We start from the raw sequence: 18,787 nt of genomic DNA, 5'->3' as shown, positions 1-18,787 counted from the left end.
GGCCGGGACCCCGTGACCCCTGCAGCCGGCGAGTCCAGCCGCAGAGCTGCTCCCCGTCCGCCCCTGACGCCCAGCACCTCGTCGTCTTCCCCCGCAGAAAGCTCGGCTCCCGGCCGGTCCCGCTCCGCGCTCGGCGGACCGGAGGAGGCCGGGGAGGCTTTGGGGGGCGGGGGTCTGGGTGGGAGGAAGTGCAGGCTCGCAGGTCCGAGCCGCCCCGGGAGGGGGCAGGCGAGCCCCCCCCCGCCCCCGCCCCGGCTAATCCCCCTTCTCCAGCGTCGGTTCCCGGGACCGTATTATTCAAGACAGAAAATATTCAGCCCCAGAGCCTCCCCTGGGGAGGGGAGGGGAAGGAGGTGGAGTGGGAGGAGGTGGATCCAGGGAGGAAGAAGCGAGAAATCCGCCCCCGGGAAGCAGCTCGGCGCGGCGGCGGAGCGAGGCGCTTCTGTCACTTGGCGGTCGCGGGCGCCCGAGCGCGGCCCCGGCCCGGCCCGGCGAGGCGAGGGGAGAGTCCGGCGGCCGCCGCCCCGCCCCACGCCCTCCCGCGGCGGCCGAGAGCCCGGGGCCGGCCGGGGCGGGTCGCGGCGGTGCCTGGGAGCGGCCGGCCGGGGGCGGCGGCCTCGGAGCGCGGCGGCGGGCAGCGCCGGATCGTCCTCGCGCCGGGCGTGCGGGGCGCGCCGCCGGGGGCCCGCCAGCCCCGAGCGGATCCTCTCGCCCCGCTTCCTCCGGTGCGTGTCTGCTTTGCTTTCCGCCTTGGCCGACGGGGCGCAGCGCCCGCGGGCGGGTGGAGAGCCCGGCGCGCCGCGGGCTCCCTCCCTTCCCGCCACCCCGGGCCACCCCGCCCGGCGCTGGCGCGGGGCCGCAGGGAGCCCGCGGCGGACGCCCGGCGGGGGCGGAGGGGCCGCGGCCGCGTGTGCGGAGCGAGGGAGGGCCGGGGGAAGGAGGGAAGGGCACAAAGGCCGGCGGCGGGCGCCGAGCGCCGAGGTCCGGCCGGCCGGCCGTGGAGGAGGGGCGCCTCCCGTCCGCTCATGAATATTAACCGAGCCTGCGGCCTAGCGCGTCCCGGCCGGGCCCGGCGCCCGCCCGCGTCCCCGCTCTGCTCGCCGCGGCGCCTCGGAAGCCGGGCGGGCGGGCTGCGAAGGGTAAGCCCTCGGCTTGGGGGTTTCCCCGGGGTCTCCCGACACCTTTAGAGAAGTACATATTCGGGCCGCCCTTCCCGGGAGATCGAGATCACCGACCCGCCTCTGGAAGGGGCGGAGGAAATAGTGGTGGGTGGGTGGGTGGGTGGGTGGGTGGTGGGTTTTTTTTTTTTTTTTTTTTTTCCCTCTCTTTTCCTTTCCCTTCCCTTCCTTCCTTCCTTCCTTCCCTTCCCTTCCCGAGGTGGCCCCAGGGCAAGGGAAAGAGAGTGCCGAAGGGTAGTTCGGGGAGCAGCAAGTAAAGTTGCCCGGGCTGCGGCTTCATTTCTGTCGCTCCAGCATAATGCCCCGGAGAGGGAGCTGCGCCGGGTCCCGCCCGCGGCCGCGCACACCTCCCCGCCCAGCGCCGCCGCGGGCCAAGCCAAACAGCCGCCTCCTCGGGGGCGGCCTCGGGGCGCAGGGCTCGCCCCGTCCGCCCGCCGCCCGCCCAGCCGGCGCTGCCCGCCTCCGAGCCTGGCTTTTTGTTTTTATTTTGGTGGTGGTGGTGGGGGGGGGGGGGTGTAGGGGAGCGATCCGAGCTTTTGAAAAGTATCATTCCATTTTAATCTCGTGGGGGAGAAAACTTCCCGTTAAGTGTACGTGTCTGGGTGATGCCCCAGAGCCTATCTAGACGCGCTCTCTTTTGCCCAGAAAATACATTCATTAAAATGCACTTGAAAAGGGATTTTTTTCCCCCTGAAGGCTGCACGCAACCCAGGCGTGTTTGGCGCACACACCGTGCCCTTAGGATGCTTCTCATTTTCTCCCCCCCCCCCCCCCCCCGATTTCTAGGTTTTTCCTCTTTTCTTTCTGCTTTCTAAGGGAGGATTATTTCCTCTCTCGTGCGTGAGGTTCACCAGCAGGGACCGGATAATCTTTCCGAGTGCTGGAAACGCGAACTTGGTGTAGACTGGGGGCAAGGCTAAGGTCAGCGTCTGGAGAAAGCTCACGCCCTTTAACTCTTGCCCGTTCCAGGCGAGGTCTCTCCGGGAGCTGAGCTCGAGCCTTCGCGACCCACGCGGATTGCCCTTGGTCGCGGAGAAGCGCCCGGAGGAGGGGGACCGCTTTCTGCAGTTGGCCTCCGTAGCTGCCAAGAAGACCCGTCGTCTTTGTGTGTGTGTGTGGGTTTTTTTTTTTTTTTTTTTTTAAAGTCTCGAGAGATGGACGAAGACGCTGAAGTCAGTTGAAGTCCGAAGACGACATCAGGGCGTTTTGCAGGAGCTTTCATAAAAACGTTTCGTTCCCGGGCGCATTACTCGGTTCTCCAGCCCTGCACCTCCTCGGAGCCTGGTGTGGCATTTCTTCCCCTTTCGGTGTGTGGTGGCATCCCGCCCCCCAATGTGGACCCCGAAGGGTTGGTCCCTTCTTTATAATTTGAAATGAAATGATGGCCACACGCCGGACTGGTCTGCCGGAGGGAGATGGTGACAAGCTCAAGGCGTGCGGGTCCCCCACCTGTGAGGTAAGCGCAGAGGCAGCATCTTGGGCTGCCATCTGCAAGGAGTCCTGCTGGCGTTGGGGTTGGGGGGGAGGTCAGCTGCCAGGGGCTTGAGGAGAGGCCTTGGGGCCTTTGGGCTGGTTTGTGGGAGTTCCCCAGCTTGACTCCAGGGCGGTGCAGCCTTGCCCGCTTTTGCTTCCAGGAACTGCCCGTGATTCCACAAGAAGGGTTTCCTCACTTAGAAATGCCCCATCTTGCCCCATCACCTCAGAGCCGGGAATCCTCCCATTTCAGGTGACTGGAAATGCTACAAGTGTCTCTGTCTTGTGTCAGTTCCGTCCACCAGTAGTTTTAGAGTTGGGCCATGCCCGGGATGCCTTTGTGCATTCTGTGGGTCTGTACCCAGGATCTGCTCTCAGAGGTGGAGAGGGGGCAGCTGGTATGCCTGCTGCAACGGGGCCTCGGCTCACTTGGGCTTTGATGGGTATTCGGGCTTGCTGTTGACGTGACTCTCTGCTCTGGGTAGAAAAACAAGTCTTTTCTCTCCTGGACAGTTTGAGCACAGCCTGGAAAAACACATTTGTAGAAGTTGTGATTACAGCTCGCTGAAAAATCCTTTCCTGCCTTTACCTGTTCCTTTATTTGTGCCCTTCTTTTCACCGCTGGGAAGTGCTGGGAAGTTCTGCGAGCGGCCCTTGGGTGTCAGGTGGCTTGCATTGGCTTTAGGCCATCATCTTTGGGAAGGCTCGGAAGATTATAGGCCAGGCTTTCTGAAATTTTTTAAGTAGGCAGGACAGAAATCAGAAAATCCATTAATTTATGACACCCATATGCCCTGTTGCCTCTCATATTCTTTCTTCTCCTTCTATACATTTGTCTTCTTTTTATATTCTACTTAATTCTTTAAGGGCTATATTGTGTTTACATAGTTCTTGGTGGTTTCTGTAATTTGCTAACTAAATGGACTGACTATTGTTACTCTTTGAACTTTACTTTTGAGCCGTCTATGTTTTTATTGACAGATTGACTAGGTTATAGTAACATCCTCCCAAGAGCCTTTACTCTCATTATTTCTTTTGTGCCTTGTTAAGTGTTAAATTTTAAGTTCATGGCCATTGAAACAAGGCCTACTTCTGTGTGTGTGAGTTTTGGTATTTTAATAAAAATGAGTCAAGTTCAATTGTTTTTAAAGCAGGCAGAGAAACTTGCTTCATGTAGCTTACTTCATATTGGGTTAGAAAGTTTATGTAGAAAATACAGGGAGGTGGGTACAGTGTCCCATAGCTATACAACTCCATAGAAGGGGGTTACAGTTAGAATTCGTGCTTTACTTTTTGACACCTGTAAACACCTGCTTGCAGGTAAAAACGTGATTAAGTATAACACCACAATCCTCTGATCATGGTAAACCATAATAACTCCTTTTGGAAGGCCTACGTACAACTTGGCGATTGCTTAATGTGTATTGTAGTTACATAATGATATGTACTGTGGTCCCAAAGCCTTATTCGTCATTGTCTTGTGAATACTTTAATTAGCATGTTATTTGCATTATATTTGCAAAAGCTAATGTTATTTGATTTTTGGGGGGGAGAGGGGTGTCATTTAAGGGATGTCCCCAAACCAAGAATTTATATTAGATACATCTTGTCCTTGGCTAGAAGGCAGTGTTTCCAGTTGCACACTTGGCTTATATTAACACTGACAGTTATGTATTTTTTTAAGAGCTGTGACATTTGTTTTCATTTGGATGTTTCTGCTGGCATAACCATATTATTTGTAGTTTGGGAACCAAGAAGTCATTCTATTGCCTGTATTTTGCTAATTTAAAGATTATACACAGAACTTGAGTTTGATATTAAGCTATCATATAGTTTGGCTTTTTAAAGAATAGATAGATAGTTACCCGAATTCTATGTGGGAATAGAAATAAAGGGGCTATATGCTGTCAGACAACATTTTAATATCTCAGCTTAAGGAGTAATTATTGCCTGTTTCATTGTTGTGCATTTACTTCTCACTGATACTTTGGATGCACTTGTGAATATTTATTAGTAATAAAAAGAGAGTTGCCGCTGGAATTCTTTGGGTTGATACATATGTAAGTCTTGAAACACTGCACTTAATTTTTGTGTTTAATTTTATTAGAAGTATTACATTCTAGAGTAGTACTGTCATTCTTTAAAAGCTTTTAGAAACCGATAGCCCTGTTCCTAAATGTGTTGGAATACACACATTTATGTGTTTCTACCTACCAAAGACACAAGCATATATATCTTAATACTAATATTGTTAATCAGCCAAAAACTTAACTGTGTAGGACAGAAGAAATTAATGTAGTAAATTAATAGGAATCTCTGATTCATGACTTATCTAGTTAATTCCACCGTTGTAAATAAGGTGGAACTACTTGTTCATCATATGTATTAGAATCTAATTGTGTTGGTACATGAATAAATGTAAGCACCACTCCCCAAGCATATATTGGAAGGTTAAAAACCAAACAGATGACAAACAATCCTCTTCAAATAACGAATTGTGACAATTCAGTAGAATATATCTTGGGATTGTACAGTAAGGATGGCACAGTTCTATTCATGCAGAGTTACATACTTTGTGTGTCTGAAAACATCATTTTACTCTCTGAGCTGGTGTGTTGTGTGCGTGTGTACAGTCTGGTCTGTGAAGTCTTCCGACATTTAGCCTTGAAGTGGCGTTGCTCACAGAATTGCTTAATTTAGACTGAATCCTTGGTGATATCATCACCCCTTTCATACACTATAGAGCTCATCCTTTAAGGTTCAGCTTGCCTTTTTTTTTTTTTTTAACCAACTCATTCCTCAGTTTTTTAGACCACATTATTTTTCCTCTTTCTAATACTTATTTCATTTTTTTAAAATAAATTTTTATTTATTTATGATAGTCACACACACACACACACACACACACACACACACAGAGGCAGAGACACAGGCAGAGGGAGAAGCAGGCTCCATGCACCGGGAGCCCGATGTGGGATTCGATCCCGGGTCTCCAGGATCGCGCCCTGGGCCAAAGGCAGGCGCCAAACCGCTGTGCCACCCAGGAATCCCTTTATTTCATTTTTTTTATCTGTAGGCCATAGTATTCCCCAGGGATAGAATTTTCAGCCCTTCCACAATTGGTTGTTAAAATAAACATATTTACTGATGCTAATCAGTATTATTTATTAATTTATTTCATTTGATGTCTGGCTTCTTCATCTTGACTGAGATTGTCCCAGGACTAAAATGTATTATAGTTGATGAAAGATAATCATTGGTTGATTTTGGAATAGTGTAGATAATACAGTAAGGCATTTTTCTGTGTCTGAACTATGAGAATTCATCCTTTTGCTCCTCTTTCTGGAATACTGTGCACTTGGCTTTTGTCCCTTGTTCCTTCTCAGGCGCTATCTTGGGCACTCTCTCTTTCTTTCTCCCTTCCCCCTTTCTCTCCCTGGGGTTCTTCTTACTCTCTGCCCCCCTTCATGTTGGCTTTACCTAGAGCCAGGCTCTTGCCATTCCTCTACTGTTTCTCACTTCCAAGGGTCTCACTTTTCACCCTCCCATGGCTTTAATCTGCTTGCTGGTGATTCTAAATTTACAGCTCAATCCCACGTGTTATAGTTGCTCTCCAGACCTGTTTGCTAAACTGTTTTTTTTTTTTTTTTTGGATCACCCACAGGCATCAAACTTAACAGATTTTACTCCTACCAGCGACCTGACCTTCCCCTCTGGCGGAGTTCCTTCTTTTAGTGAATAGCACCAGCTATCTCCTTATCTGTCCCAGTCAAAAACCAGGTTATCATTCCTTGACCCTTCTCTCTCCTCATTCTTCCTATCCAAAGTCCTACCAAGTCTGCATTCCAGATCCCGCAGCCACTACCTGAGTTTGGGTCAGCCACAGCCCAGGCTCCCTGACTACCTTCCCAGCCTTGAGCCCGGTTCCCAGCCTTGAGCCTGGTCCTCCGCAGGCACCCTGGACCTGCCGTACTCACAGTGCTCCTCCTTCAATCCAAGGTCAATTGTTACATTCCCCCTGGGAGAACAATTTTCTGGTTTCCCATCGCTTGTGGAATAAAGTTCAGACTCTTGAGAAGGCTGAAAGGACAGTAAATAATCTTCTCCTACACTTTGTTCCACTGGGGACACTGTTTGTTCCACGCTTCTCTCCACTTTGGGTCCTTTCAAATACTGTTTCCTTCCACCCTTCCAGTTTCTCCTCCTCCACCTCCCTCCTGCCTGCTTTTTCATCAATCTGGTCTCTCCTTCACCTTCACTAACTTAGGAAAGCCTTTCCTGACCGTCTAGGACTGGAGTAGTTACCCCCCAGTGCATTATTCCCAGACACCCTTTGCTTTATTAGGAATAGTGCCTGCGAATTGCTTTATCCGTATTCCCCCCTGGACTGCAACTCCCATAGCAACAGGCACCCTGTTTGCTTTGACTGTGTCTGGCTCATAGTAGGTACTCAGTAAATACTATTGAATTAGTGAAGGAATATGTAGGAAGGGCTTTAATTTTTCTTCAGTGTTCACCTAGATTCGGGTACACTGTACTGTCTTGATTATCCGCCTACCTTATTGGTCCCTCCTCCTCACTTCTCAGCCTGGTAATTTCCTCAACTTTCTGGCCTGCTAAATCTTCATATACATCAGGGTTGAGTTTGACCCTATTTCTTTTTTCTGTGTTCACTTTCCTTTTTTTTTTTTTTTTTTTTAGATTTTATTTATTTATTCATGAGAGACACACTGAGACAGGCAGAGACACAGGCAGAGGGAGAGGCAGGTTCCCTTCAGGGAGTCTAATGCAGGATTTCATCTCAGGACCCTGGGATCATGCCCTGAGCCAAAGACAGGTGCTCAACCACTGAGCCACCCAGGTGACCTTGTGCTCACTTTCCTGACTTTAAACATCAAGTATATACTGATAATTCAAATATACACCTGTATAGTTGTGTGTGTGTGTGTCCACCCCTGTCTGGTCTCTATATCCCTTAAAGTCAGATTCCTACATCCACCTGACCACTGAGTCTCCACTTGGAGAGTAAAGAGGCATATCAAAAACCAGATTCCAGATTCTCTGCATCCACTCCTCCTGCCCACCTTCCCAGTTCCCTCCTCTCAAGCACCAGCACTCTGGCCTTTCAGGTCAGGCTTCTTGGAGTGATCTTTGATCTCTCTCATGCACACTATACAAATCTGGGTGACTGTCAGCCTCACGTGCTTGCCCTCTTGGAGTCTGTTCTCCACACGGTAACCAGAGCGAACCTTCTGTAGATCAGAGCGTGTCACTCCTTTGCTCACATTCCTCTGATGGCTTCTCATTTCCCTCAGGGTTAAAAGCTGAAGTCCTTATAGGCCCTGCAGAGCCCCACACAATCTGCCCTCCCTCCTCCTGGACCTCACCTCCTGCTGCTTTCACTGCCTTCCCTCTGTACTGGTCATTCTGGACTCTTGAGCACGCTCCTGGGCGTGGCATTCCCCAGAGCCTTCCCACCACTAGCTGTATCCTCCACTGGGAGCACTCTCCCCACTCAGGTGTGTGCAGGGCTCGCTTCCTTGTCTCTTTCAGGTCTTGCCTTGAGGTCACCTGAGTGAAGCTTTTGCTGACCATTGGGTTTATCGAACACCTTCCCCCTGCTCCCATGACACACCTTGCTTGCCTTTACTGTGCATCTGATATGCTTATCCATCTGATTTTGCTTATTTATTGGGGCAGATCATGTATCTTGAATGCTAGTATTAAGTGTGGTTCGTTTTGTTCACATGGTACTTTCTGTGCCAAGAAGAACGCCTAGCCTATTGCTGGCCCACAAATATTTTTGTCCAATGAGTGAATGAATGAGTGAGTCAAGACTAAGAAAAATTCTAAAACGTTATTGAGTTTGTGTAAGGATACAGAACATGTGAATACTTAATTTAGATTATACAGAAGTGTGTAGGGTATGAGTATTTTGTTTTCTGGACCTCCATTTTCATTAGGACTACTGTTCACATCTTTGGTGCCATTTTTTCTTTGCATCTTTCCTCCCTTTGGGAAGCCTGTAACCAAGTAACAGTAACCCACACAGTGTGTACACACGTCTATGAAATAATTTGCACTAAGAGGTGAGATAATGGTAATTAACACACCAGTGGATGGGGACATGGGCTGGTGGGGAAACTATAAAAAGACAATGTGTCTGTATTGGTAAAATATTTTGTCTTAAAATGAACGGCTAGTCTATTAACGTTCTTTATTAAACATTTTTCAATATCATAAACATTTCATCACAAGTTAAAAACGATCATGACATTGGTTATGACAAAATGTTAGCCATTGTTCATTCTAGATGATAAGAATTTGGGGATTACATTATTTTTGTATTTTCTCTTTTTTGCTTAATTCCAAAACTATGATCAACAGACACCACTTCCAGATTTTTAAAAATAGGCAGTATGTCACTAGTCTTGTGGAACTCTGGCTTCTTGAAAACTTATACTGTTTAAAATAATACTTACATACTTTTTGAGAAGGATACAGTACTTGAATATTTTTTTAAAAACGTGGTTTTTTTTTGTTTTTGTTTTTCAGGGGAGGCCTAGGACTCATTCTAGGCTTATTGTAGTGCCATGTAATATAACACTATTATTTAACTTTAAACATGTGTTCCTTTGTAAACCTGAGTCTGTATGTCAGAATACCATTGCATGTCAAAAACTTTATGCTGCAGGTTGCGATTAAAGGTAAAGCCTTCCAGAATTCAGATCAGCAGCAGTAGCAGCAGCAGGTATGAAGTGACATTACAGCAGAATTCCAGATATGAATGAATTGGGTGGGACCTATCACTAGATGCAGGCCATCAGCAAATGAGTACCCCCAGCTACAGAAAATTTCTCAATACATTGTCTGTGTTTCTTAGCATTTGTTTTCTTCCGAGATAAACATTTTGTGAAGTCCTTATTCTTTGGTTACAGAATCTCTGATCCTTTTTCATTTCTTCAGTTTTTACCAGGTCAAATTATTCTAGTACAAAAGTGATATTCCATTTCTTTTGTTCTCTGCTTTGTGAAGGGACCTGTCATCTTATTATACTTAACAATATGGTGATTTCAGCGTGAGCAATGCTAGTGTGGGTAAAGACGCACAGATGCCATTACTGAATGCAGCTACTTTCTGTTACAGAAAGACCATATGGGAGGCACTTGTTTTTCTTTCTGGTTGATGTGATTAGATTAGCAAACCGAAAGGTTATTAGACTTAAAGATTGTCCTATATTTATCTACTTTTAATTGACCATAAAGAATTAAATATGTTAAATCTAATGAGCCTTTTATATGTTCTATTGGTTTAGAGTAGGAAGATGTCTTCATGTAAAAACTTCATTTTGGATTGCTTCCACCAAAATAGTTTTTTAGTCGAAGCTGTCATATTCTTAAATAAATTGAAGATTGTGCAAATATTTTATTTCACAATAAAATCTGGAAGATGGCCTTTTGTACTTCTAAAATAATCTGAGGGACAAGCAGATACACTGTACTGTGGTTTAAGAAACTAATTGTTTTTTTCTAAGTCCTCTTTTGTCTAGTTCTCCATGAATATGCAAGGAATCCCACTGTGTAGATTTGTGAATAAGAGAATAGGTTTAGAACCCATATTTGATATTTCTGAATGTCCATCTATTTTGGGGAAAGTTTTTGGGCAGACCAGAGAAAACTATTATTATTAAAAAATGGCAAGTTAAAGAGTGTATTTTCTTTTCCTTAGTTACATTGGCTGCTCTTAAGTTTTCTATTTGATACTGGGCGTGGTTTTGATTCAGAATTGGTTTCTTACTGCCTTTTCTCCTTGTCACGATCCACATCTAGCACAGTCATGAGTAGTGCTACATATGCAGTGCTTGCTCCTGATCCCATAACTACTGCTTCCTTCTTACACCCAAGTGAGGACATAGTCTCTTGACTTAGACTCTTGTTCAGTGCATTAATCTTTAGTATATCTTGGCAGAACTTATATTCTTAAGAACATCTTGATTTTCTTTTTTCTTACAATGTGGAGAGTATCCTTAAATATCAGTAGTTAGAAAGCTGGGTTTATGATTACATTTCTTCTGGATATGTCTTCGCTACTGTGATCTTGGGGATTAATGGGCATCATTTTTTTTTTTTTTTAACTTCAAGATATCCAGACATCTTTAATCCCCAGAAGTTTGATAGTAAGTAAAGATTCTGTATTTAAAAGAACTTGTGTTAGGTTGGTCAGTGAGTCCTATTTTCTCCTCTGGGTTCTACATATTGGCTCTGGAAATGTATTATCTACCTAGTGAATGTGAAGGGGGTAAGGAAATACTTTGGGCATCCAGCTTAAATCAGATATTAATTATAATGCTTTTATTTTTATTTATTTATTAAAATTTTTTAAGATTTATTTATTTTGTTATTTATGATAGACACACACACACACACAGAGAGAGAGAGAGAGAGAGAGAGAGAGAGAGGCAGAGACACAGGAGGAGGGAGAAGCAGGCTCCATGCAGGAAGTCCGACGCAGGACTCGATCCTGAGTCTCCAGGATCGTGCCCTGGGCCAAAGGCAGACGCTAAACCGCTGAGCCACGCAGGGATCCCAATTATAATGCTTTTAGGAAATGTTTTCAATTTACCTTTTTTTTTTTTCATTTAATAGTGTATTATAGATACCCTTCTCTGCCCAAAGGGAAGATATATACAATTGATCCTTGAACAACACAGGTTTGAACTGTGTGGGTCTGCTTATATGCAGATATTTTTTGACAAAAACAAAACAGTACTGTAAATATATTTTTCCATATGATTTTGTTAATAATAGCTTCTTTACTTTATTGTAAGACTACAGTAAATAGTGTATTATATAAAATAAGTGTATTAATTGACTGTTTTTGTCATCTGTAAGACTTCCAGTCAACAGTAAGTTCTGGGGAGTCCAAAGTTATATACAGATTTTGAACTGTGTGGGTATCAGCCCTCCTTCTGTACACGTATGTCTATGTAGATAGACACATACATACTTAGACACACATACATGTATTTTACCAATTTTGTAAATGGGGAAAGGAAACTTACAAAGCACTGTACTTTTTAAAAAATACTGTATTTTCAAGTACTGTAATTTGGAAAAGAGGTAAGATTTATTTTGAATGGCTAGGAAGGGCAGGGGTAGGATCTGTGGATAGATGAGCCAATTTATTCAGCTCTGTATTCAGAAAAAAAAAACTTTTTTTAAAGAAGGTTACTGAAATTGAATGTATTCTTTGTAGATAGGATGACCTTCACTTGGGGAATAATAGACAGAATTCCTGCTTTGGTAGGAATTTAAGTCAGGGAAATCTGGGTGATCATTAGAATCACTTGGGCAACTTATAAAACCACGGATTCTTATTTCCACCATTAAGCTAATGTTAGAATCCCTGGAAGTGAGACTGAAAAGCCTTAACTTTTAAAAAGATCCCCTGGTGACCTTCCAAGTTTGAGAAAAATAAGACTAAATGACATTCATAGCTCCTTCCAAAGTCTGAATTCTTATGGTATCCTGATTTTGGAATTTTTCTGCCCAGATTGAAATCAATGTAAAGAAAACAGGCAAAAAAAAACAACAAAAAAAAACCAAAAAAAACCACACACACAAAAAAAACAGGCAAAAATATGGAGAGAAATTTAAATGACTGAACAAGTGAAAATTGCAAGATTAAAATTGTAATTATTTTCTTATATTTTCAATCACCTGCATTTCTACATGTCATTAGTATACCAAAGTAATATTCTTTTCAGATAAAATAAACTTTATGTCAAAAGAGCACTTTAAAATTCAACCATGATACGTGTTGTACATTTTTGTGTGTATGTTATACTTTAACCAAAAGTTAATTTTTTTAAAGTTATAGAACTCTGATTCTGGTCATATTGAAGCTATTGATACATTTTAGCTGTATTATAAAAGTAATTTGTTTTGTGTCATTTACAGAAAGGTATTTTTCTTTAAGCAAGTAACAGAATAATTTCTTTTGTGCATCTTATAGTCAGTCATTTGTTCATATTAACTCTATCAAGGGTAGTAAAAGTTACAATGCAATAAAACGTATATATCCTCATTCTCTTTCTCTATGTGCTCTTTCATATTTATCATTCATATATATGTGTGTATATATATATATATGATGCTCTTTGCTTAAGTATACATCATAAAGGGTTTCAGTAGGTATTCTAACATAAATAATAATAAGCTAATCATTAACAGAATATTTCTTTCCACATACCCTTCCAGTCATTTAACACTAGCAGCCATTCTGTCTGTTGAATCAGTCTTGTCTTTCAATCTCATGGAATGTGAGGTGCACTGGATAGCACAGTGCAAATACAATGCAAGCTAATGACAGACTCCAGTTGCCAATTCTGAAGAAGAGGCAGGATTTCTTGAAGTCATTGAAAGTGATGTTGGAGAAGGAGTAAAGATAAGGAGGCTCTGACAGAGTGAGACGGTAAACAAATGAAGAAGGCATAACTGAGGTTGATAGGCATCTCCAAAGAGAATGATTTGAATTCAAAGGAGTAAGAGGAGCCTTGGAGAAAACTGACGTCCTTGAATGTGATGGCATGCATGCGAAGTATTTCTTGTCTTCTAGGATGTGATGTTTAGTTTAGACCCCATGTATCTGTTTTGCCAAGAGACACTAAAAAGTGGGTATGAGTATATCAATAGAAGAAGAATAAATGACAGTGGTGAATGGATTTCTCTTTTGCTTTCTTTTCCTAGGTAAAAACAGTGTCTCTGAGAGTTAATAGGAAATCCCAGATTCTCTAGTTGACTTTGATATAAAGCTGTTCAAACAGAGGTCCAGGGTTGCTTCTTCAAAGGTCCTCCTGTTAGAATAGTTGTTAGATACCCAAATATGTTAGAGTTCTGGATATTTGACATACCTTGGCTTTTTATTTTTTTTTATTTTTTTTATTTTTTTTTACCTTGGCTTTTAAAAATGCCTTTATTGAGGTATGATTGATATGTAAAAAGCTTACAAGGGCAGCCCTGGTGGCCCAGCGGTTTAGCCCCGCCTTCAGCCCAGGGCATGATCCTGGAGACCTGGGATCCAGTCCCACATCGGGCTCCTTGCATGGAGCCTGCTTCTCCCTCTGCCTGTGTCTCTGCCTCTCTCTCTGTGTGTGTCTGTCATGAATAAATAAATAAAATTAAAAAAAAAAAAGCTTACATATTTAATGTGTACAACTCAGTGAGTTTGGGGATAAATATACAGCATGAAACTGTTCCCTCCGTTAAGGCCATAAACATATTCATGACCTCCTTAAGTATTATTGTTACTGCTGTTTTTGCATTTGTGTATGTGTGTATGTGTGTGTCTGCATTAAGAACTCTTAACATAAGATCTACCCTGTTGGCAAATTTTAAATATACAATACAGTACTGTTAGCTCTAAGCACTTTGCTCTATAGTAGTCTACAAAATCTTGCATAACTAAAACTTTGTACCCTTTGACAATCACCTCCCCATTTTCCCTACTTTCCCTGGCCCCTTGTGATATAGTCTCTTCTTCTGTGAGTCTATTTCAGATTCCACATATAAATGAGATCATATAGTATTTATCTACTTTTCCATGACTGGCTTATTTCACTTAGCATGATATCTTCCAGGTTCATTCATGTTGTCACAAATGGCAAGATTTCTTTCTTTTTTAACACTAAAAAATACTATCTTTGAGATCCTGATTTCAGTTCTTTTGGATAAGTACCTAGAAATGGGATTGCTGGATCATATGATAGTTCTGTTTTTAATTTTTCAAGGATCCTCCATATAAATTGGCTGTACCAATTTACATTCCTTCCGATAGTGTGCCAGGGTTCCCTTTTTTCCACATTTTCCCTAATACTTTGGGTTTTTGTTGTTTAGCAATAGTCATTCTAACAGGATGAGGTGCTATCTCACTGTGGTTTTGGTTTGCATTTCTCTGATGATTAGCGAGGTTCAGCACCGTTTTATATAACTGTTGGTCGTTTGTATGTATGTCTTTGTTGAAATGTTTGTTTAGATCCTTTGCACATTTTTCAATTGATACATTGTTCTGTTTTGCTTTGTTTTGTTTTTTAAGCTGCCTTCATTTCTGACTCTCACTAGTTTTGGCTGCCTAAAGCACCAGTGATGCCTTACCAAAACGTACAGTTGATTAAAAATCACACAGTTACACTGTAGACTTAGTGGGAGAGACTGGGTACCACTGGAGTCTTTCCTGGGGTGATGTGACCCAAACTAGAATCCATAGTTGAAGATATTGACAGAACTTCATATCATAATCATAGTTTACGGTTACTAGAACTGCATCCGCTCTAGACAAGAGCTAATGCAAATTGTCTTCAGTTTAGGTGAGGACTTTGGAAGAAGAATCATTTTTCCCTATTTAATCCTTAGCATCTGTCACTGCTCTTGGCTGTCTTTTTATTTGATCATAATCTTGTATCTACTTTGAACCAGTACTGAAAATTGTGTTTGGATCAAGTGGGATCTCTAGGAAAAAGGTAGAGAGATATTTAAGGCTCTGAAATATTCATATATATTCAGGATGCATAAGGATACCAAAAACACATGGCTTAGAAAGTGAATACTGCTTGATTTTGCCAAACTATGGTGAAATGTTTAGCATAAATTTGATTTTTTGTCTTTTCTAGTTGGCTTTGAATTGACAGCAGACCAGAGAGCGACTTTATGTCAGTCTCTGGAAAGGATTTCAAACTTTAGAAATCAGTTTGTGTGATTAAGAGGAAAACATTAAATGTCGAGATCAGGAATAAGAGAGGGGACATCATTCAGAGCCTGCAGACAGTAAAAAGATAAAAAGGGAATATTATGAACAACTTTAAGTCCATGAATTTGACAGTTAGTTATTATGGGTAGATTGTGTGTAAGGATTCTGTACCCATTCAGATTTGTTTGTGTATGGTGGCAATGGGTTCCCCAACCAAGCCATTCTGCAGCACCAGCTGGGCATCTTACAGTTCAACTCAATTCTGACACTGTCTGCCTGGAGACCACATCATAGCATCAGGTCCCACAGATTAAACGCTCATTCCTATAGGACTGCCCCCTCATCCTAGCCACTCATTTCGAGTCCAGGTTTGTTGTCTGACCCACCAGCTGTAGATGGCTGTAGATCTGAGGTTCCAACATCCCCCTCCTTGGGTTCATTTACTTTGGCAGAGTGACTCAAAGAACTCAGAGAAACACTGACTAGATCACTGATTTATTACAAAAGAATATAACCCAGAAACAGCCACATGGGAGAGATGCATGGGACAAGGTACGGGGAAAGGTGTAGAGCTTCCATGCCCTCTCCAAGCACACTACTCTCCCCAAATCCTCATGTATTCACCAACCTGGAAGCTTTTGAACCTCATCCTTTTGGATTTTTATGGAGGCTGCATTACATATGCATAATTGATTAAATTATTAGCCATTGGTGAGTGATTCATACGCCAGCCCTTCTCTCCTCCCCTAAGGTCAGAGGGGTGGGCCTGAAAGTTCCAACTCTCTAATCACAGGTTTGGTTCTTTTGGCAACCAGCCCCTATCTTTAGGTGCAGTCCAAAAGTCACCTCATTAACACAACAAAAGACACCTTTGTTGCTCTTACCACTTTGGAAATTCCAAGGGTTTTAGGTGCTCTGTGCTGGGAATGGAGATGAAGACCAAATATGTATTTCTTAGTATAAATCACAATATTACACCTTGAGAGATACAAATTACCAAAATACCCCAGGAGAAATTAAAAAAAAAAAATCTGACTAGTCCTAAATCTGTTGAAGAAATTGATTTGTAGTTAAAAACCTACCAACAAAGAAGACTCCAGAACCTGATGGCTGCATTAACATATTCTATATGTTAGAATGTTTAAGGAAGAAATCATACCAATTCTATTCAAACTCAAAAAATGAGGTGGAGGGGATACTTCCCATCTCCTTTTTATGAGGCCAGTATAAGCCTGGTAATTATTAGACAAGACCATTATAAGGAAAGGAATTCAAACCACTAACCTTCATGGTTGTAGATAGAAAAATTCTTAACAATATGTTAGCAAGTTAAATCTAGGATAATAATGTCATGATTAAGTTGGAGTTATCGCAGAAATGAAAGATTGTCATTTTAACATATTTAATAGCTTAACAAGAAACAATAAAGGAGAAAATTCATATGATCATCTCTCAGTAGATGCAGAAAAAGCATTTGACAAAATTTAACACTCATTCATGATCAAATCTCTCAGAAAACTGGGAATATAAAGAAATTTACCCCATTTGATAACAGAAAACCTACAGGTATCATACTTGGAGAAATGTTGAATACTTTACTACTAATATCAGGAACAGAGTAAGGATGTCTGCTCTCAGTACTTCTTCTTCTTTTTTTTTTTTTTTTAAGATTTTATTTATTTATTCCTGAGAGACAGACACACACACACACACACACACAGAGAGAGAGAGAGAGAGAGAGAGGCAGAGACACAGGCAGAGGGAGAAGCAGGCTCCATGCAGGGAGCCTGACATGGGACTCGATCCCGGGTCTCCAGGATCATGCCCTGGACTGAAGGTGGCGCTAAACTGCTGAGCCACCCGGGCCGCCCTGCTCTCAGTACTTCTATTTGACAATATTGCGGAGTCCCTACTTAATGTAATAAATCATGAAAAGGAAATAAAAGGAAGGAAGGAAAAAGAGAAGGAAGAAGTAAAACTTTTTATTTGCAGATGTGATTGTGCACAGAGAACATTGTAAGGAATCTACCAAAAACACTTTCTAGACCTAGTAAGTAGATTTTGCAAGGTCATAAGATACAGGAATACAAAGCTACTGTACAAAAATCAGTGTATTTCTATATATTAAACAACTGAGAAATGAAACAAAAATAATAGCCTTATTATTTTAATATCTTAAAGACAACCTAAATAAACAGAGAGATATAGTACCATGTTTCTGGATTGGAAGACTCAGTATTATTAAGATGTGACTTAGCCGCAAATTGCTGTATAAATCCAGTTCACTTCCACTTAAAATTCCAGCAAGGTTTAACAAATTTTTTATTAGAAATAAACAAGCTAATTCTAAAATTTATTTGGAAATGCAAAGGACGCAGAGTAACCAAACAACTTTGAAAAAAAAATTAGTTTTATATTATTTATATTGTTATTTTATAATACTTAAAGTTACAAAAATCATTAGTATAGAATTGCTTTAGTGATATATATATATATAACAATGAAAGGCAGTGGAGAATTGGGACACCCATGCATACATGATTATTAGTATTCAATGAGATGATTTGAGTGGTGCTGGAACACGTAGATATCCATATAGACAAAATGAACCTTTATCTTTACCTTACATCATGGAAAAAAGTTAACGCCAAATAGATCACTGACATACATGTAAAAGCTAGACAATAAAACTAGTCAAGAACAAAATATGTGTGACTTTGGGGGTAGACAAAGAGTTCTGTGAAAGGACACAAAAGCACCAACCAGAAAAGAAAACAACACGATAAATTGTATTTCATCAAAATGAAAACTTGTGCTCTTTGTAAAACACCATTAAGAAAATGGAAAGTAAAGCCACTGATGGGGAGAAAATATTTGTATTATGTGTATTTGATCAAGGACCTGCTTCCAGACAACCCAATTTTTAAAATGGGAAAAAGCAGAACTGCCTAAAAGAAGGTACATGAATTGTGTATCAGCACATGAAAAGATGTTCAATAGCATCATGATGGGGGGGGGGGAATGCAAATTAAAACCACAAAGAACTACCACTGTACTCCACTAGAATAGCTAAATTTAAGAAGAATAAAAATATTAAGGGTTATTGGGTATGTAGGATAACTGAACTCAAACATTGCTGAGAGGCATGCAGAATTACATAGCCACTTAGAAAAATATTTTGACGATTTTCATTAAGTGAAGCATACATTTATCACGTGGACTACTCCTAGGTACTTACTCAAGGGAACTGAATACAGTGTCCACAAAAGGACTCATACATGAATGTTCATAATGGCTTTATTCATAGTATTCCCAAATTTGAAACAGTCCCAAATCATCAACAGACAACTGTGGTATATCCATGTAATAGTATACTACTCAGAAATTTAAAA

The 18,787-nt window shown here is 42.2% G+C and overlaps 1 protein-coding gene across 5 annotated transcripts in view; it reads left to right on the top strand.

Moving 5' to 3' along the window:
• The first annotated feature begins 572 nt into the window (after positions 1-572).
• The window catches only part of ARHGAP21 (Rho GTPase activating protein 21), a 146,846-nt gene continuing 128,631 nt past the window's right edge, over positions 573-18,787 (top strand). For 4 of the 5 annotated variants that reach the window (XM_041765522.1, XM_041765521.1, XM_041765519.1 and 1 more), the window contains exons 1-2: positions 573-725; positions 2,148-2,634. In XM_041765522.1, coding sequence (XP_041621456.1) covers positions 2,557-2,634 — 78 coding nt within the window. In that variant the 5' untranslated portion in view covers positions 573-725; positions 2,148-2,556. Of the gene's footprint in view, positions 726-811; positions 1,140-2,147; positions 2,635-18,787 lie in introns of those variants that run through there. The other variant, XM_041765518.1, reaches the window with a different exon arrangement.

The sequence above is a fragment of the Vulpes lagopus genome, chromosome 8 (genome assembly GCF_018345385.1).
Source record: "Vulpes lagopus strain Blue_001 chromosome 8, ASM1834538v1, whole genome shotgun sequence".
In the NCBI taxonomy this organism is placed as follows: Eukaryota; Metazoa; Chordata; class Mammalia; order Carnivora; family Canidae; genus Vulpes; species Vulpes lagopus.
This window is presented reverse-complemented; position numbering and strand designations above follow the sequence as displayed.